This window comes from Anomaloglossus baeobatrachus, chromosome 4 (assembly GCF_048569485.1).
Source record: "Anomaloglossus baeobatrachus isolate aAnoBae1 chromosome 4, aAnoBae1.hap1, whole genome shotgun sequence".
NCBI lineage: Eukaryota > Metazoa > Chordata > Amphibia > Anura > Aromobatidae > Anomaloglossus > Anomaloglossus baeobatrachus.
In genome coordinates, this window is record NC_134356.1 from 447,241,800 (window position 1) to 447,262,938 (window position 21,139).

The following is a 21,139-nucleotide window of genomic DNA, read 5'->3' on the forward strand; positions in this document are numbered from 1 at the left end:
CGCAGGCGTACTTCTTTTAGTGTTAAATTATAGTTCAGCCGTTTTTCTGTTCATCTGTTGGCATTGGTAATGGTAATGAAGTGAATTTCCGGTCATCTGGACTTATTGAACACTGTTAGGTACTGAGATCTGAAATGTTCTGGAAGGTTGGACAGTCATTGCACAGTATGTAAACCTCACTGTAGGTAGAGAAGCTCCAATTGGCTATGGTGGGTGTTGGTACTTGATACCTTCCATCCATGAGAGTGTTTTTAGTGGTAAACTTGTTTGGGGTCATCATACAGCCCTTCGAATGCTGCCTGTCATTGTTCTCCGGCTGCTTCCTGTATTTTGTACAATGCCCAGCTGCAGCGCTCGGAGGAAGTCCGAAAGTGACCCCCATAGGAAATCACAAAATGCTAGCTGTGGATTCCTTATTCTCTGCTCGAGCTGTAAATTCAGCCAACATATCAAAGGGGCCATTATTTTATCTCTCATCTGAGATTGTGCAAGGAGAGTTTAACATATGGTACTGTTATTTCATGCAACTTCTCACAACCTAGCCACTGCTTCAGAGGGAGAAGTAAATTCCCATCTACCATTACATCACCCATGCTCGGTAACAAAGCATATGTTTTTTTACACAGAATATCTAAGTGACTCTTGAGCCTTTGCATTTCATGTATAACATGTTTTTCTGTCTCTTTCTCTACTGAGAATATGGTGTAATGCTTTATTTTTACTTCTACCTTTTATTATTCCTAGATGGAAGGGCCGGCTTCTGCTCTTCCACCATCCGGTGAGGACATTGAGGAAGCCAAAGAGAATGTAAACCCACCCCTCTCTGAGTGAGTAGTTGTGTGCTGTTTATATGTTTTTATATATATATGTAACTCATTGGTGTTACAAAGTCTCAGGTGTGAATGGGGAGCAGGTGTGTTACATTATTATTATAATTTATTATTATAGCGCCATCAATTCCATGGTGCTGTACATGTGAAAGGGGTGTACCTAATAGGGACAAGTACAATAATCATAAACAATACAAGGCACATACTGGTACAGGAGGAGAGAGGTCCCTGCCCGCGAGGGCTCACAGCCTACAAGGGATAGGTGAGGATACAGTAGGTCAGGGTAGAGTTGATTGTGCGGCGCTGTATTAGACTGAGGGTTACGGCAGGTTGTAGGCTTGTCGGAAGAGGTGGGTCTTCAGGTTCCTTTTGAAGCTTGTCAAGGTAGGCGAGAGTCTGATGTGTTGAGGCAGAGCATTCCAGAGTATGGGGGAGGCACGGGAGAAATCTTGGATGCGATGGTGGGAAGAGGAGATGAGAGGGGAGTAGAGAAGGAGATCTTGTGAGGATCGAAGGTTACGTGCAGGTTAGTACCGGGAGACTAGGTCACAGATGTAGGGAGGAGACAGGTTGTGGATGGCTTTGTATGTCATGGTTAGTGTTTTGAACTGCAGTCGTTGGGCGATGAGAAGCCAGTGAAGGGATTGGCAGAGAGGAGAGGTCGGGGAGTAGCGGGGGGACAGGTGGATGAGCCGGGCAGCATAGTTTAGAATAGATTGTAGGGGTGTGAGACTGTTAGAAGAGAGGACACAGAGCAGGAGGTTGCAATAATCCAGGCGGGAGATAATAAGGGCATGTACTAGGGTTTTTGCAGCTTCTTGGGAAAGGAATGTACGGATCCGGGAAATATTTTTGAGTTGGAAACGGCAGGAGGTGAAGAGGGCTTAGATGTGTGGCTTGAAAGAGAGATCAGAGTCTAGGATTACTCCCAGGCAGCGAGCACGTGGCACTGGGGAAAGTGAGCAGCCATTGACATTGATTGATAGATATGTCAGGTGGGGGGGTTGAGTGAGGAGGAGGAAAGACAATGAATTCTGTTTTGTCCATGTTCAGTTTTAGGGATCGAGCAGAGAAAAAGGATGAAATAGCAGACCGACATTGTGGGATTCTGGTTAGTGGGGAGGTGATGCCAGGTCCAGAGAGGTAGATCTGTGTATCATCAGCGTAGAGATGATACTGAAAGCCGTGGGACTCCATGAGCTGTCCCAGGCCAAAGGTGTAAATGGAGAACAGCAGGGGTCCAAGAACTGAACCTTGGAGGACACCAACAGATAGGGGGCGAGATAAGGAAGTGGTTTGAGAGTGGGAGAAGCTGAAAGTTCGGTTGGTTAAGTATGAGGAGATCGAAGATAGCGCCAAGTCTGTGATGCCCAGAGATGAGAGAATTTGTAGTAGAAGGGAGTGGTCTACTGTGTCAAAGGCAGAGGACTGGTCCAGGAGGAGGAGGACAGAGTAGTGTCGCTTGGCTTTTGCGGTGAGTAGGTCGTTAGTGACTTTGGTCAGGGCAGTTTCAGTGGAATGATGGGGTCGGAAGCCAGATTGTAACCGGTCAAAGAGAGAGCAGGAAGAGAGGTAAGAGGACAGTTCAAGATGGACATGCTGTTCCAGTAGTTTTGAGGCATAGGGGAGAAGGGATATGGGGCGATAGTTTGACACAGAGGAAGGGTCAAGGGAGGGCTTTTTGAGGATGGGTGTGATTGAGGCATGTTTAAAGCATGAAGGGAATACACCAGTTGTTCGTGATAGGTTGAAGAGATGGGTTAGGATTGGGATGAAGACTGTGTTGAGATTGGGGATGAGGTGGGATGGGAGTGGATCAAGCAGGCAGGTTGTGACATGTGATCTTGAGAGTAGAGTGGAAAGATGATCTTCTGTCATGGGGAGAAGCTGGATTTGGAGGAAGAAGGCTGAGTAGTTGTGAGGAGTGGCTGTTGTGATTGTGGGCCAAAGCTTGCTCTGATGTTGTCAATCTTATGCTTGAAGAAAGAGGCAAAGTCTTCAGCTGAGAGGAGACGGAGGAGAGAGTTGAAAGTGTTGAATATCTGTTTAGGGTTGTGAGAGAGAGAGAGGATATGAGGGATGAGAAGTAGGTTTGTTTTGCAGCAGTGAGTGCACACTTGAAAGTGGTGAGAACTTGTTTGTATGTAACGAAGTGCTCAGTGGAGTGAGACCTCTTCCATCTGCGCTCAGCAATTCTGGAAGCCTGTCTCAATTTTTTTGTCTGACTCGTGTGCCAGGGTTGCCTGTTGATTGTGCGGGTTTTGGTGTGTGTGAGGGGGGCAGCTGATTCGAGAGCTGCAGAGATTGTAGTGTTGTATAAAGTGGCAGCAGCATCTGCATCATGTGAAAAAGCAAATATTTGTTGTTATCTTTCGTACACTCTCATACTGGTCACTGGAAGTTCAACATTACAAAGAATTCTGTGAGGATCTGAAAAAAAGAATTGTTGCTCTACATGGAGATGGCCTAGGCTGTATGAAGATTGTTAACACCCTGAAACTGAGCTGCAGCATTTGTGGCCAAGACTATACAGCGGTTGATCAAGACAGTCTCATATCAGAGCAGGCCTCACCATGGTCCATCAAAGACGTTGAGTGCACGTGCTCAGCGTCGTATAAGGAGGTTGTCGTTTCAAAATAGACGTATGAGTGCGCTGGAGAGGTTAAAGGGGTGAGGGGGGGTCAGCCTGTCAGTGTGCAGATCATACGCCGCACACAGCATCACATTGGTATGCATGGCTGTCATCCCAGAAGGAAGCCTCTTCTAAAGATGATGCATAAGAAAGCCCTTTAGTCAATAGTTGTTTGAATTGTAAAAGTCATAGATTTGCTCTTGCTGACCTGCTGAAGCAATACCCTTTCCTGGCTGAGTGTTATCTTTTTATTTTACTGCTCACAAGGTGCAGCAAGGAGTCTTCTGCTGTAGTCAGGTGTCTTACAGCCAGACATAGGGCAGTGAGGAGCTGGAAGGGCACATAGCTGAGCTTCTGAAAGCAGGGAAGCCGCCTTTTATCTGTCTTTCAATTTTAACCCCTTCAGCCCCCGGGCATTTTGTGTTTTTCCGTTTTGTTTCTTTCCTCTCTTCCGAGAGCGGTAACTTTTTTATTTTTCTGTCAATCTTGCCATATGAGGGCTTGTTTTTTGTGGGACGAATTTTGTGGTATCGGTTGCAGATGGATCATCGCTAAAGGATGCCACTGACAGGCAGATAGAGCTACTGATGAAATCCATCTATGAAGCCACGGGCGCGTCTTTTGCCCCGGCCTTTGCAGCCGTGTGGGCACTACAAGCTATCTCAGCTTGTCTGGCTGAGATTAATGCGGTTACACGTAATTCTGCTCCGCAGGTTACGTCTTTGACTTCCCAGGCGTCAGTTTTTTCTTCCTACGCCATGAACGCAGTTTTAGACTCTGCTAGCCGTACAGCGGTGGCATCCGCTAATTCTGTGGCAGTCCGCAGGGCCATGTGGCTGCGCGAATGGAAGGCAGACTCGGCTTCCAAGAGGTTCTTAACCGGTTTGCCGTTTGCTGGCGACCGATTGTTTGGCGAACGATTGGATGAGATTATTAAGGAATCTAAGGGAAAGGACTCCTCCTTGCCCCAGTCTAAGCCAAAGAGACCTCAGCAACGACAGATACAATCGAGGTTTCGGTCCTTTCGTCCCTCTGCCAAGCCCCAATCCTCTTCGTCCAGCAGGCCGGAGAAAGGCCAGAGGAACTCCTATGCGTGGCGGGCTAAGTCACGCCCCCAAAAGGCCGCAGGAGGCACTGCTTCCAAGGCGGCCTCCTCATGACTCTCGGCATCCCCGAACCGCATCCTCGGTCGGTGGCAGGCTCTCCCGCTTTTGCGACGCCTGGTGGCCACATGTTCAAGACCGATGGGTGAGAGACATTCTGTCTAACGGTTACAGGATAGAGTTCAGCTCTCGTCCTCCGACTCGTTTCTTCAGAACATCTCCGCCCCCCGAGCGAGCCGATGCACTTTTTCAGGCGGTGAACGCTCTGAAAACAGAAGGAGTTGTGATCCCTGTTCCCCCCCAGGAACATGGTCGCGGCTTTTACTCCAACTTGTTTGTGGTGCCAAAGAAGGACGGCTCGTTCCGTCCCGTTCTGGACCTCAAACTACTCAACAGACATGTGAGCACCAGACGGTTTCGGATGGAATCTCTCCGCTCTGTCATCGCTTCAATGTCACAAGGAGACTTCCTAGCATCGATCGACATCAAGGATGCTTATCTCCATGTGCCGATCGCACCCGAACATCAACGCTTTTTGCGCTTCGCCATCAGGGACGAACACCTTCAGTTCGTGGCATTGCCTTTCGGCCTGGCGACAGCCCCACGGGTGTTCACCAAGGTCATGGCATCTGTTGTGGCGGTCCTACACTCTCAGGGCCACTCGGTGATTCCCTACTTAGACGATCTTCTGGTCAGGGCACCCTCTCAGTTGGCGTGTCAAAACAGCCTTTCCGTCGCTCTGGCGACTCTCCAGCAGTTCGATTGGATAATCAACTTCCCAAAATCCAAGTTGACACCGACCCAGTCACTGACGTACCTCGGGATGGAGTTTCATACTCAGTCAGCGGTAGTCTTGCTACCGCGGGACAAACAGCTTTCCCTGCAGGCAGGGGTGCAATCTCTTCTTCGGGGTCAGTCACACCCCTTGAGGCACCTCATGCACTTCCTGGGGAAGATGGTGGCAGCGATGGAGGCAGTGCCGTTCGCGCAATTCCATCTGCGGCCACTCCAGTGGGAAATTCTCCGAAAATGGGACAAGAGGTCGACTTCACTCGACAGGAACGTCTCTCTTTCCCTTGCAACCAAGACGTCACTTCAGTGGTGGCTCCTTCCCAACTCTCTGTCGCAGGGGAAATCCTTCCTACCCCCCACCTGGGCTGTGGTCACGACGGACGCGAGCCTGTCAGGATGGGGGGCGGTTTTTCTCCACCACAGGGCTCAGGGAACCTGGACTCCGACAGAGTCATCCCTTCAGATCAATATTCTGGAGATAAGGGCAGTGTATCTAGCCCTATTGGCCTTTCATCGGTGGCTGGAGGGCAGGCAGATCCGAATCCAGTCGGACAACGCCACGGCTGTCGCTTACATCAACCACCAAGGCGGCACTCGCAGTCGTCAAGCCTTCCAGGAAGTCCGACGAATTCTGCAGTGGGTGGAAGCCACAGCCTCCACGATCTCCGCAGTGTACATCCCGGGCGTAGAAAACTGGGAAGCAGATTTTCTCAGCCGACAGGGCATGGACGCGGGGGAATGGTCTCTTCACCCAGACGTGTTTCGAGAGATCTGTCGCCGCTGGGGGACGCCGGACGTCGATTCCATGGCGTCACCGCACAACAACAAAGTCCCGGCATTCATGGCCCGGTCTCAAGATCACATAGCTCTGGCGGCGGACGCATTAGTTCAGGATTGGTCGCAGTTTCGACTTCCCTATGTGTTTCCTCCTCTGGCGATGCTCCCCAGAGTGTTGCGCAAAATCAGGTCCGACTGTCATCGCGCCATTCTCGTCGCTCCAGATTGGCCGAGGCGGTCGTGGTACCCGGATCTGTGGCATCTCACGGTGGGTCAACCGTGGGCGCTCCCAGACAGCCCAGACTTGCTGTCTCAAGGGCCGTTTTTCCATCTGAATTCTGCGGCCCTCAACCTGACTGTGTGGCCATTGAGTCCTGGCTCCTAGCGTCCTCAGGGTTATCTCAAGATGTCATTGCCACTATGAGACAGGCCAGGAAACCAACGTCCGCCAAAATCTATCACAGGTCTTGGAGGATCTTCTTATCCTGGTGCTCTGACAAGGGTTTTACTCCCTGGCCCTTTGCCTTACCCACTTTTCTTTCATTCCTTCAATCCGGAATGGACAAGGGTTTGTCTCTCGGCTCTCTCAAGGGACAAGTATCGGCACTTTCCGTATTTTTTCAAAAGCGTCTAGCTAGGCTTCCGCAGGTCCGCACGTTCCTTCAGGGAGTTTGCCACATAGTCCCACCTTACAAGCGGCCGCTGGAACCCTGGGACCTCAATAGGGTGCTAACGGCTCTTCAGAAGCCACCTTTCGAGCCGCTGCGGGAGGTCTCTTTATCACGTCTTTCGCAAAAGGTGACATTTCTAGTGGCAGTTACATCGCTCCGTAGAGTGTCGGAGCTGGCAGCGCTGTCATGCAAAGCCCCCTTCCTGGTTTTTCACCAGGATAAGGTGGTTCTACGTCCGGTCCCGGAATTTCTCCCTAAGGTGGTATCCCCTTTTCATCTCAATCAGGATATCGCCTTACCTTCATTTTGCTCTAATCCAATTCACCAATGTGAAAAGGATTTGCACTCTTTGGATCTGGTGAGAGCACTCCGGCTCTACGTGTCTCGCACGGCGCCCCTGCGCCGTTCAGATGCCTTCTTTGTCCTTGTCGCTGGCCAGCGTAAAGGTTCGCAGGCTTCCAAGTCAACCTTGGCTCGGTGGATCAAGGAACCGATTCTCGAAGCCTACCGTTCTTTTGGGCTTCCACTTCCTTCAGGGTTGAAAGCCCATTCTACCAGAGCCGTGGGTGCGTCCTGGGCACTGCGGCACCGGGCTACGGCTCAGCAGGTGTGTCAGGCAGCTACCTGGTCTAGTCTGTACACTTTCACGAAACACTATCAGGTGCATGCCTATGCTTCGGCAGACGCCAGTCTAGGTAGGCGAGTCCTTCAGGCGGCGGTTGCCCACCTGTAAGAGGGGGTCGTTTTCGGCTCTTTTTATCGAGGTATTCTTTTACCCACCCAGGGACTGCTTTTGGACGTCCCAATTGTCTGGGTCTCCCAATGGAGCGACAAAGAAGAAGGGAATTTTGTTTACTTACCGTAAATTCCTTTTCTTCTAGCTCCTATTGGGAGACCCAGCACCCGCCCCTGTTCCCTTCGGGCTGTTGTTCTTTTGTGTACACATGTTGTTCATGTTGAATTGTTCTTTTGGTTCATGGTTTCAGTTCTCCGAACATCCTTCGGATTGAATTTACCTTAGACCAATTTATAAGTTTCCTCCTTCCTGCTTTTGCACCAAAACTGAGGAGCCAGTGATGCACGGGAGGGTGTATAGGCAGAGGGGAGGGGTTACACTTTTTAAAGTGTAATACTTTGTGTGGCCTCCGGAGGCAGTAGCTATACATCCAATTGTCTGGGTCTCCCAATAGGAGCTAGAAGAAAAGGAATTTACGGTAAGTAAACAAAATTCCCTTCTTTGGTCTCAAAGGGGGCACAATAACAACAGGAACCTTGCTAGAATGCAGCCCAGGGGCTGCAGAGGGGGAATCTTTTAGGTTTTGTGCAAAATTTCTGCTGACAGGTTCCCTTTAAGGTAACATTACTTCATACTGATCTCGGCATACAAAACAGAATAGCTGGTTTGTCAAAACTAAATTCGGTCATAGTGGCATTGATTGTGTTGTTTGAAAACCATCACAGCAGGACTTTTTACAGTCCCTGATTTTTGACGGGATGAGTAGATGACCGCCTTTTCCACTGCGGGGTCAATCATCCCTGCAAGGCCCCTTTCAATATTTTGTATCAGTATTTAAAAGCAAAACTATGAGTCTAAGGCTGAGGCCACATGGGGATTAGTGCGAGTGCTGGAATGACACTCGGCTCATACTCGCAACACAGCTGAGTGTCATGCAACTGTGGTCCGATCCTGCAATCAGACCACAGCTGAGGAGGGGAGGGCCGGCGCTGCGGAGGAGAGGGAGGGATTTATCTCCCCATTTCCTCCGTTGCCAGCTGATGCGAGAATTTTATTGCACTCCGCTGTAATGCGAGTGCAGTGTGATGTTTCTCTCGCCCCCATAGACTTGAATGGGTATAAGTGAAACAGGATCACATTCCATCCGCAGCATGATGTGATTGTTTTCTAGGGCCAAATAGGGCTGAAAAAACAAAATCACTCCTGGGAGTGGCCCCATAGAGTAATATTGCAAAAAGGAGGGGAGCCAGCACTGCTTATGAGTGACATGCAACAATGAGAAGGTAAAAAGTGTAATATTCACAAATTCATTCCTACTGTGACAATTCAATGAAATTTTTGGCAAATAATTGATCAATGATTTGAGCCCCCCTGCCCCGTCACGGCAAATCTCTATAAGGGGGGTCCCAGTATAGAGTAATATTGGTCCGAGTGGAATGCATGTGTTTTTTTTTTTTTTGTTTTTTTTTTAAATCTCTCCATTTACATTCGCTGTGTGTGCTAGCCCTAACATATGGAGAAAACTGACTGAATTAATGATTTGGTCCCACTCCTAGTTTTCACTTACTAACACCAATGCAAAATAATGGCGTGTGAAAGTGGCTGAAGGCTGGGATCACATTTCTTTCTTTTTAATGTCCTCACAGCCAGTGACCATCGCTGCATGTGCCAGCTTCATTTATGCCATAGTGAAGAGTGTTTGTACGAGAGACAAGTTTTGGTTTTTACGTAGGTGTTTGATTTCTGTGTTTGTCAGCATCCGAAGCATGAATGGCTTTGGTGCCAGGTTCTCCGGTTCACCTGATGAATTAGCTTTGCTGTGCAGCCGTTTCCTCTAGGCTTGATGTGCAGCAGATAGAAGCAGAAGTGGCAGGACCTTCAGAGCACGACGACAGCGACTAACTGGCATATCTGCGATGGAGGAAGCTTGGCATATTGCTTTTAAAGATGACACTGAGCTGATTTTTCCAGGCTGTCTCTGCAACTCCATGAACAGTTACCACATTCACATCCTAGAAATCATTTTTTCTGGAAGTAATACACAGTAACATTAAGGAACTTTTTTTTTTTTTTTTTTTGTGGTTCTGATGCATAGACAGATGTAACAAATCACCAACAGACTAAAGGGGGCTTTACATGCTACGATATCGTTAATGTTTTATCATCGGGGTCACGTCGTTAGTGACGCACATCCGGCGTCATTAACGGTATCGCAGCGTGTAACACTTACCAGCGACCTTAAATGTCCTCCAAAGTGGTGAAAATCGTAAAATCGTTCACCATGGAGAGGTCGTCCTAAAACCAAAAATTGTTAATGGTTGGTTGTTCCTTGTTCCTGCGGCAGCACACATCGCTGTGTGTGACACCGCAGGAGCGAGGAACATCTCCTTACCTGCCTTCACCGGAAAAGGAGGAAGGAAGGAGTTGGGCGGGATGTTCGTCCCGCTCATCTCCACCCCTCCGCTTTGATTGGCCGGCCGCTGTGTGACATCGCCATGACGCCGAACGCACCTCCCCCTTGAGGGAGGGATTGTTCGGCAGTCACAGCTACGCCGCCGACCAGGTAAGTGCGTGTGACGCTGCTGTAGCGATGATGTTCGCTGCGGCAGCGATCACACGATATCGCATGCACGACGGGGGCAGGTACTTTTGCGCACGATATCGCTAGCAATTGCTAGAAATATCGTAGCATGTAAAGCCCACTTAAATCTCGGACTTAATAGACACATCTCATTTTTATTCATTCATCACTTCTAGAAAAATGCATAAAAAAAGTCAAACATGCATGGGTGAAAATATCGAGTGCGGCTGGTCTAAAGAATATGATTGTAGATGAAAAACTGAGGAGGACGGCCCCCCACCAGATTTACAATTGGCAGACTTTACTTAACGGACGAGTCAGGGAAGACTTTCTTGTTGGGATAGCAGGGAAAGTTCGGCTATGTGCCCACGTTGCTTTTTTCTGTGCTTTTCTGCACATAAAAAAAGCATATTTTGGCATGAAAAAGTAGCTGAAAAACACGCATTTTTTTTATTAAGTTTGCACGTTTTTTCACGTGTGTTTTCCTGTTTTTTTGGGTTTTTTTTGTGTGCTTTAATCATGGCGATCACGGAGATTCAGGTGCTGTACCCCCGCGTTCGCCGCCCAGTGCCTGACAGATGTTACAGCCGAGACCCGGCTTTCACTGTCTTGGGTGAGCGGTGCCCATGCTGCTTCTGGCTTTTTAACCTCTCCCTTGTGATAGGGTCCCTGTAATGCGATCACAGGGACCTGTTCGCTGCCATGGCAACCCTGGGTCGTCACCATGATGACCCCGGGTTACTGAGCTACAAATAGCCTCACACACCATGTATGCACGGTGTGTGAGGCAAAGTGCTACTCTATAATCTATTGTAGTGATAAAGCATTGCAGGGGATTATAGAAACGCAGGAAAAAAAACGCAGAAACAATTGACATGCCGCTTCTTTTTTCAGCAACAACCTCTGCAAGGAAAAAGAAGCAGTGTGTGCACAGCAAGTGATGATTCTCATAGACTTTGCGGATATGCGTCTTTTCTTGCAGTATTGTTAACATCTGCAAGAAAAAAGTGTGAACAAAATGCAATGTATGCACAAAGCCTCCCAGTAGCATCCTTCATCAGGTTTTTAATTTGAACATGAGGCTGGATATTGATCTAAAAAAAATTATATAGTGTGTTTGTGTGATTTTTATGTATAATATAATAATGTATATATAAATATATATATATTTCTTTGTCGCTCTATTGGGAGACCCAGACAATTGGGTTGTATAGGCTATGCCTCCGGAGGCCGCACAAAGTATTACACTCAAAAGTGTTAAGCCCCTCCCCTTCTGCCTATACACCCCCCGTGCTCCCACGGGCTCCTCAGTTTTTTGCTTTGTGCGAAGGAGGTCAGACACGCACAGCACAGCTCCACAGATTGGTCAGCAGCAGCTGCTGACCATGTCTGATGGAAGAAAAGTGGGCCCATATAGGGCCCCCAGCATGCTCCCTTCTCACCCCACTCTTGTCGGCGGTGTTGTTAAGGTTGAGGTATCCATTGCGGGTACGGAGGCTGGAGCCCACATGCTGCTTTCCTTCCCCATCCCCCTCAGGGCTCTGGGTGAAGTGGGATCCTATCGGTCTCCAGGCACTGAGACCGTGCTTCATCCACAACTCCTGTGGAGCCTGCTGGATAGGAGCCGGGTACCGTTCAGGGACATGGCCCTGCTACTGGAAGGTACTCTGTATCCCTGTGGGGACCGCGCACGGCAACACCTCAGCTTTGCTGGGTGTGCTAGTGCACCGGGGACCGCGGCGCTGACCGGGTTTAACTGTGCCATTACACACTCAGCGTCGCTGAGTGTGTTTATATGTAGGGGCTACCGCGCTAACCGCCGCTGCCATGGGAAACTGCGGCGCGGCTGGGACTTGTAGTTCGCCGGGGACTTCGGCGCCGGCCGCGCTTTTACGGCGGCCATGCTTATACTCGAGTCCCCGGCTTTCTTGCGGCCTAGCTTCCTTTTCTCCCGCCCCCAGCCCTGACAGGCAGGGGAAGGGCGGGACGCTGCACGGAACGAGCAGCACTGAGGGCTGGAGTATGATTTGCATACTCCACCCCCCTCACTGTGCACAGTGTGAGCACCAGTTCCCGCACTTTCTCGGCCACGCCCACGGCTCCCTCCTCTCGTCAGGACGCCGCAGCCATTCCTGTCAGCTCCTCCGACGCTGCAGAGAGGGACAAACTCTGGGAGACCCAGACACGGTCTCTGGTGGCCTCACAACCGCTTTAGGCGGCTGGTAAGCAGCACCTGTGGTGCTAGCCCCATGGTGCTGTAGTGTATTGATACATTATTTGTTTATAGTATATACTCTACACTGTATGAGCACAGTTCATTCTGGCTATATACCCTATTGTGTTACTTAGGGAAAACAATAGCATGGCGCCCACAAAAGGCAGGGGTGCCAAAACACAGGCTTATTATGCTGCCTGCGCCGCATGTAAGACCCCGCTACCGGCAGGTTCCACTGACCCTCATTGTGTGCACTGTTCGGCCCCTGTGACACTTCTTCAGCCAGAGCCTCTGCTAAGAGGGACCCAGGGGGAGCCACCTGTTGACACTGTCCAGGTGACGGGGACTGAGTTTGCAAAACTCTGAGACTATGGCTAAGATACTAGAAGCCTTGCAGTCCAGGCCGGTATCTCAGCAAAGGGACTCTGTTGAATCATTGTTCCCTGACCCCCCTCAGTTGGTCCAACAATGTCCTCCCGGGGTATCTCATACATCCCAGGCTGAGGGTTATGACTTAGACCCCAGCCCCAGACCGAATAAGCGGGCTCGCTTAGAATTTCCCTCGACATCATATTGTTTAGGGTCTCAGCGGGGGGAATCTCTGGTTGATGATGCGGAGACAGCTGATCAGGATTCTGATCCTGAGGGCGCTCTCAATCTTCATACTCCAGACGGGGACGCCATAGTGAACGATCTTATTGCGTCCATCAATCAAATGCTGGATATTTCTCCCTCAGCTCCTCCGGCGGAGGAGTCAGCGTCTCAGCAGGAGAAATTCCGTTTCAGGTTCCCCAAGCGCACACAGAGTATGTTTCTAGACCACTCTGATTTCAGAGAGGCAGTCCAGAATCACCATGCTTGTCCAGATAAGCGTTTTTCTAAGCGCCTTAAGGATACACGTTATCCTTTTCCCCCTGACGTGGTTAAAGGTTGGACTCAGTGTCCCAAAGTGGACCCTCCAATCTCCAGACTGGCGGCTAGATCCATACTTGCAGTGGAAGATGGGGCCTCGCTCAAAGATGCCACTGACAGGCAGATGGAGCTCTGGTTGAAATCCATCTATGAAGCTATCGGAGCTTCTTTTGCCCCAGCATTCGCAGCCGTTTGGGCGCTACAAGCTATCTCAGCAGGTCAAGCGCAAATTGAAGCAGCCACATGCACGGCCGCGCCACAAGTGGCATCCATTACCACCCAGACCTCGGCAATTGCGTCTTACGCTATTAATGCGGTCCTGGACTCTGCGAGCCGTACGGCGGTTGCGGCCGCCAATTCGGTGGTACTCCGCAGGGCCTTGTGGCTACGGGAATGGAAGGCAGATTCTGCTTCCAAAAAGCGCTTAACCAGTTTGCCAATTTCTGGCGACAGGCTGTTTGGCGAGCGTCTGGATGAAATCATCAAACAATCCAAGGGAAAGGATACATCCTTACCCCAGCCCAAACAGAACATACCCCAACAGAGGAGAGGGCAGTCGAGGTTTCGGTCCTTTCGGGGCGCGGGCAGGTCCCAATTCTCCTCGTCCAAAAGGTCTCAGAAAGAACAAGGGAACTCTGATGCATGGCGGTCTAAGTCACGTCCTAAAAAGACCACTGGAGGCGCCGCTAACAAAGCGGCTTCCTCATGACTTTCGACCTCCTCTAGTAGCATCATCGGTCGGTGGCAGGCTCTCCCGCTTTTGCGACACCTGGCTGCCACAAATAAAAGACCGCTGGGTGAGAGACATTCTGTCTCACGGTTACAAGATAGAGTTCATCTCTCGTCCCCCGACTCGATTCTTCAGGTCATCCCCGCCTCCCGAGCGAGCCGAGGCTCTTCTGCAGGCGCTGGGCACTCTGAAGGCAGAAGGAGTGGTGGTCCCTGTTCCTCTTCAGCAACAGAGCCACGGTTTTTACTCCAACTTGTTTGTGGTCCCAAAGAAGGACGGGTCTTTCCGCCCGGTCCTGGACCTGAAACTGCTCAACAAAGACGTAAAAACCCGACGGTTCAGGATGGAATCCCTCCGCTCCGTCATCGCCTCAATGTCCCAAGGAGATTTCCTTGCATCGATCGATATCAAAGATGCTTATCTCCACGTACCGATTGCTCCAGAGCACCAGCGCTTCTTGCGTTTCGCCATAGGAAACGAACACCTGCAGTTCGTGGCACTGCCGTTCGGCCTGGCAACAGCCCCACGGGTTTTTACCAAGGTTATGGCTACTGTAGTAGCGCTCCTACACTCGCAGGGTCACTCGGTGATCCCGTACTTGGACGATCTGCTGATCAAGGCACCCTCTCAAGAGGCATGCCAACGCAGCCTCGACGCTACCCTGGAGACTCTCCAGGGTTTCGGGTGGATCATCAATTTTCCAAAGTCAAATCTGACACCGGCTCAATCGCTGACATATCTTGGCATGGAGTTTCATACCCTCTCAGCGATAGTGAAGCTTCCGCTGATCAAGCAGCAGTCACTACAGAAAGGGGTACAATCTCTCCTTCAAGGCCAGTCACACCCCTTGAGGCGCCTCATGCACTTCCTGGGGAAGATGGTGGCAGCAATGGAGGCAGTCCCTTTCGCGCAGTTTCACCTGCGTCCCCTTCAATGGGACATCTTACGCAAATGGGACAGGAGGCCGACGTCCCTCGACAGGACCGTCTCCCTCTCTCAGGCGACCAAAGCTTCCCTTCGGTGGTGGCTCCTTCCCACTTCATTATCGAAGGGGAAATCCTTCCTACCCCCATCCTGGGAAGTAGTCACGACGGACGCGAGTCTGTCAGGGTGGGGAGCGGTTTTTCTCCACCACAGGGCTCAGGGTACGTGGACCCAGCAAGAGTCCTCGCTTCAGATCAATGTTCTGGAAATACGGGCAGTGTATCTTGCCCTGAAAGCGTTCCAGCAGTGGCTGAAGGGCAAGCAGATCCGAATTCAGTCGGACAACTCCACAGCGGTGGCATACATCAACCACCAAGGCGGCACACGCAGCCGGCAAGCCTTCCAGGAAGTCCGGCGGATTTTGATGTGGGTGGAAGCCACGGCCTCCACCATATCCGCAGTTCACATCCCAGGCGTGGAAAACTGGGAAGCAGATTATCTCAGTCGCCAGGGCATGGACGCAGGGGAATGGTCCCTTCACCCGGACGTGTTTCAGGAGATCTGTTGCCGCTGGGGGGTGCCGGACGTCGACCTCATGGCGTCCCGGCACAACAACAAGGTACCAATGTTCATGGCACGGTCTCAAGATCCCAGAGCTCTGGCGGCAGACGCCTTAGTTCAGGATTGGTCGCAGTTTCAGCTCCCTTATGTGTTTCCTCCGCTGGCACTGTTGCCCAGAGTGTTACGCAAGATCAGGGCCGACTGCCGCCGCGTCATCCTCGTCGCTCCAGACTGGCCGAGGCGGTCGTGGTACCCGGATCTGTGGCATCTCACGGTCGGCCAACCGTGGGCACTACCAGACCGACCAGACTTGCTATCTCAAGGGCCGTTTTTCCATCTGAATTCTGCGGCCCTCAACCTGACTGTGTGGCCATTGAGTCCTGGATCCTAGCGTCTTCAGGGTTATCTCAAGACGTCATTGCCACTATGAGACAAGCTAGGAAACCAACGTCCGCTAAAATCTACCACAGGACGTGGAAAATTTTCCTGTCGTGGTGTTCTGCTCAGGGTATTTCTCCCTGGCCTTTTGCCTTGCCCACTTTTCTGTCCTTCCTTCAATCTGGACTGGAAAAGGGTTTGTCGCTCGGCTCTCTTAAGGGACAAGTCTCAGCGCTCTCTGTGTTTTTCCAGAAGCGCCTAGCCAGACTACCACAGGTACGCACGTTCCTGCAGGGGGTTTGTCACATCGTCCCTCCTTACAAGCGGCCGTTAGAACCCTGGGATCTGAACAGGGTGCTGGTGGCTCTTCAGAAACCACCATTCGAGCCAATGAGGGATATTTCTCTCTCACGCCTTTCGCAGAAAGTGGTTTTTCTAGTAGCAGTCACTTCACTTCGGAGAGTGTCTGAGCTAGCAGCGCTTTCATGCAAAACCCCTTTCCTGGTGTTTCACCAGGACAAGGTGGTTCTGCGTCCGGTTCCGGAATTTCTCCCTAAGGTGGTATCCCCCTTTCATCTCAATCAGGATATCTCCTTACCTTCTTTTTGTCCTCATCCAGTTCACCAATGTGAAAAGGATTTGCACTTGTTAGATCTGGTGAGAGCACTCAGAATCTACATTTCTCGTATGGCGCCCCTGCGCCGCTCGGATGCACTCTTTGTCCTTGTCGCTGGCCAGCGTAAAGGGTCACAGGCTTCCAAATCAACCCTGGCTCGGTGGATCAAGGAGCCAATTATCGAAGCTTACCGTTCGGCTGGGCTTCCGGTTCCCTCAGGGCTGAAGGCCCATTCTACCAGAGCCGTGGGCGCGTCCTGGGCTTTGAGGCACCAGGCTACGGCTCAGCAGGTGTGTCAGGCGGCTACCTGGTCGAGTCTGCACACTTTCACGAAGCACTATCAAGTGCATACCTATGCTTCGGCGGATGCCAACCTAGGTAGACGAGTCCTTCAGGCGGCGGTTGCCCACCTGTAGGAAGAGGCCGTTTTACGGCTCTCTTACGAGGTATTATTTTACCCACCCAGGGACTGCTTTTGGACGTCCCAATTGTCTGGGTCTCCCAATAGAGCGACAAAGAAGAAGGGAATTTTGTTTACTTACCATAAATTCCTTTTCTTCTAGCTCTAATTGGGAGACCCAGCACCCGCCCCTGTTTTTTTGTGTGTACACATGTTGTTCATGTTGAATGGTTTCAGTTCTCCGATATTCCTTCGGATTGAAGTTACTTTAAACCAGTTTATAATTCTTTTTCCTCCTTCTTGCTTTTGCACCAAAACTGAGGAGCCCGTGGGAGCACGGGGGGTGTATAGGCAGAAGGGGAGGGGCTTAACACTTTTGAGTGTAATACTTTGTGCGGCCTCCGGAGGCATAGCCTATACAACCCAATTGTCTGGGTCTCCCAATTAGAGCTAGAAGAAAAGGAATTTACGGTAAGTAAACAAAATTCCCTTCATTATATATATATATATATATATATATATATATATATATATATATATAATATGTGTGTATATATATATTATAATTTCCTAGATCTACAGACATAGTAACTCGTGATGTAACCAGAGCGAGCCACAAATGGCTATGCTGCATATACTGTAGCTTCTTATTATTTACACACACCTGGAACAAGACTCCACAAAAAAGCCAAATAGAGGAACACATTACCAGTGTACAAAAAAAAAGGGCAGGGGGTAATGAGCCCCCAACCAAACATGCCCCAATACGCATTCCTAACTCGTGATACTCGTAGAAATATCTGGACAGTTAGCCTGGTATCATAAAGTAAAACGCTTTTGCCACATTTGACACCCCCGGTCCTGTGTGTATTGCTCTGTTTATCACTTTTGTATTGCCTTCTACCATTTGTGCTTTTCTTTTATTAAAGGGAATCTGTCAGAAGGTTTTTGCTATGTAAGCTGAAGACAGCATGGTGCAAGGGTTAATAAAGAAAATTCAGGGCTAACTGACTTGTTAAGGTCCAATATGTTGTTTATTTCCTATGTTTGGTTGAGCAGCAGGACACAAGCAGGACTTATCTTGGTAGTCTGAGCAATGTCACATGCATTGCAGTCTGGCACACATCCTCCTCTGATTGACATCTCACTGTCAATGTACGATCTCTATAGAGACCCTGGTGTGGGCAGGGGCAGCTCTCTCAGCTCTGCTGCATGGCTAAATCTAATAAATCTGATTGTGTCAGAACAGCTGCACCCAGTAATCTAAGTGATACATCGTTGGATTCAGTGTCTCTTTTCCTATATCATGCTGCTGTCAGATGAAAAACCTGCTGATAGATTCCTTTAAAACCCCTTCACGACCAATGACTGATATATCCGTCATGGATCGTGTGAGGTTAATCCCCGCCCCCTGCAGTGGGCAGATCCGCGCACATATCAACTGTTCTCAACAGCTGACATCTGTGCCTGCATGTTACGAGTAGAATCGCATTCCACCCGCAACATTTAACCCCTTACATCTTGTTGCCAAAGTCTGGCAATCTAGATGTATATGCGCGCGGCCATTACTTTCACTTACCGCCGCCCCCACCAGAAGTCACGTGCGTGATCACGTGAGTTTCGGTGGTTGCCATGGTAGTACATGGTAGGACGCCTGTAGCTAACATGAGTCACTTGCTCTCAATGACGGCATAGTGCCAGCACGGAGAGTAAAGCACCATATCTGCAGATCTCGGCTTTGTAGCTGAGATCTACAGATAGGTCAGAGCGATCGGATTATTGATCACTATAGCCCCCTAGGGGGACTAGTAAAATAAAATAAAAAAGTTTTAAAAAATAAAAAAATAAACAAAGTTTAAATCACCCCCCCTTTCGCCACATTGAAAATTAAAGGGTTAAAAAAAAAACAAATATACACATATTTGGTATCGCCGCGTTCAGAAATATCCAAGCTATCAAAATATAAAATCAATTAATCTGATCGGTAAACGGCGTAGCGGCAAAAAAATTCCAAACGCCAACATTTTGTTTTTTGGTCGCTGCAAGTTTTGCGCAAAATGCAATAACAGGCGATCAAAACATAGCATCTGCACAAAAATGGTACCGTTAGAAACATCAGCTCAGATGCAAAAAATAAGCCATCACTGAGCCATAGATCCCGAAAAATGAGAACGCTACGGGTTTCAGAAAATGGCACAAAACGTGCACAACTTTTATTGGACAAACTTGTGGATTTTTTAACCCCTTGGATACAAGTAAACCTATTCATGTTTGGTGCCCACAAACTCACACCGACCTCAGGCATCACACCCACACATCAGTTTTACCATATGGTGAACACTGTGAATAGAATATCCCAAAAACTATTGTGCCATCACACTTTTTTTTGCAGTTTTTCCACACTTGGAATTTTTTTGTTGTTTTCCAGTACACTATATGGTAAAACTTATGGGTTCATTTAAAAGTACAACTTGTCCCGCAAAAATCAAGCCCTCATATGGCAAGATTGACAGAAAAATAAAAAAGTTACGGCTCTCGAAAGAAGGGGAGCAAAAAAAAATAATAGTGCAAAAATGAAAAACGCTTTGGGGCTGAAGGGGTTAATGAAACTGTGACATATAGCATAGGCATTTCTGTGTACATTTCTGGGATGCAATGTATATGTTACTATGTCTGTAGGTCTAGACACCTGTATTATATTTTTTTGCACTAGCTGCCATGAAGTACCTGTCTAAGGCCTTGTGCGCACACTGCGTTTTTACCCGTGGTTTTGCTGCAGAAAATTCTTGAGAAATGTTTGTAACCTTTCTGCAGACCTTTCGCAGCAAAACCTATGGAAAAAAAAAATAGCTGTGCGCACACTGCGGTTTTTTTTCTCAAGAACATTCTTTCTGCAGAATTTATTGAGAAAATGTGCATGTCACTTCTTTTCCGCAGGTAGCTGCCGTATTTCACTCCATTCACTGTAATGTAATCGCGAAATTCCGCGGTATACCGCAGGTAGCAAATGATGTGCGTTATAGCCGCGGTTTACCTGCGGTAATGTTCATCACTATCCTGCGTTTTGCTGTCATCCCGATTGCCGTGATGCGGTGGCAACGGGGTAATGAATGAGTTAACGGCAGCCCATAGCTGCCGCTAAGTCCACAATTTGTAATGGCAGCGTCTATGGCACGCCATCACTAATCTGTCAGTGATAATAAATAAACACACACACCGAAAAGCCTTTATTTGAAATAAAACACAGCCCCTTTATTAACACCCCCCCCCCAAACATCCAGGTCCGACGTCGTCCAAAACAGGAGGTCCGGCGACGCTTGAATCCTGGGACGTCTGAGACAGAGTGCTCAATGCAGCTCCATGTACGAGGCTGCACGGGTAACTCCAGGACATTTCTCACGCAGATCACATTACCGCTTGCGAGAACTTGTATGTCCTCACACGACCTCGTCAGCGGTAATAGCGTGACGTCACCGGCCGGCAGTGACCCTATGAGATCTCAGATCCGAGGTCCCACAGTGTCACTGCTCCATCACAAATACTGTGGGGGGGGGGGGGGGTGCGGCATCACATACATCACAAATAAAAGCTGTAATCCATCCATTTATCCATCTATCCATTTATCTGTCTATCCATTTATCCATCCATTTATCTACCTGCAGAAAAACCGCCGCAAAAACGCACCGAAAACGCGGCAAAACCGCATGCGCTTGTCCCGCAATTTTGGTGCCGTAATCTTCAACTCCCAGAAGTTTCTCAAGAAATCTTCTTGAGAAAAATCACTTTTCTAGTGCGCACATAGCCTTACTTTTTTTTTCTTCATGGGTTCTTTTTTTTTTTTCTTTTTTTTTAATCATTTTTTTTATGTTTGTTTTATAGAAGTGATGAATTAATACACAAGATTTGTTTATGTAGTCCACCATTTGTTCTTTGTTGGTCCGCTATATGTCCACATGACTAAATTGCACTTTACCTGCTGCTGGAAAATGACGCCAACATACTATCTATACAACACATAAAACATTCAGTAATGCAGATTCTAATGCAATGTACATATATGGGCAAGAGTTTTGAGACTGATACAAATTTTGGTTTTCAAAAAGTTTGTTGCTGTACTGTTTTTAGATATTTTTATATGGTTACAATAAGGATTTCATAAGATTTTACCTTTTTTTTTTTTTTTTTTTTTTGACAAATACATCAAGTTTTATACAAAGACTCGATATTTATAGTGTTGACCCTTATTTTAAAAGACTTCTGCACTTTTAGGCCAAATTCCGA

General features: G+C 48.9%; 1 protein-coding gene across 3 annotated transcripts in view; it reads left to right on the forward strand.

Annotated features, from left to right (window-relative positions):
- HMG20A (high mobility group 20A) overlaps positions 1 to 21,139 on the forward strand; it is a 53,383-nt gene that overhangs the window by 18,880 nt on the left and 13,364 nt on the right. For all 3 annotated transcript variants that reach the window (XM_075345572.1, XM_075345573.1, XM_075345574.1), the window contains exon 3: positions 745 to 827. In XM_075345572.1, the coding sequence (XP_075201687.1) occupies positions 745 to 827 (83 nt within the window). The remainder of the gene's footprint in view (positions 1 to 744; positions 828 to 21,139) is intronic.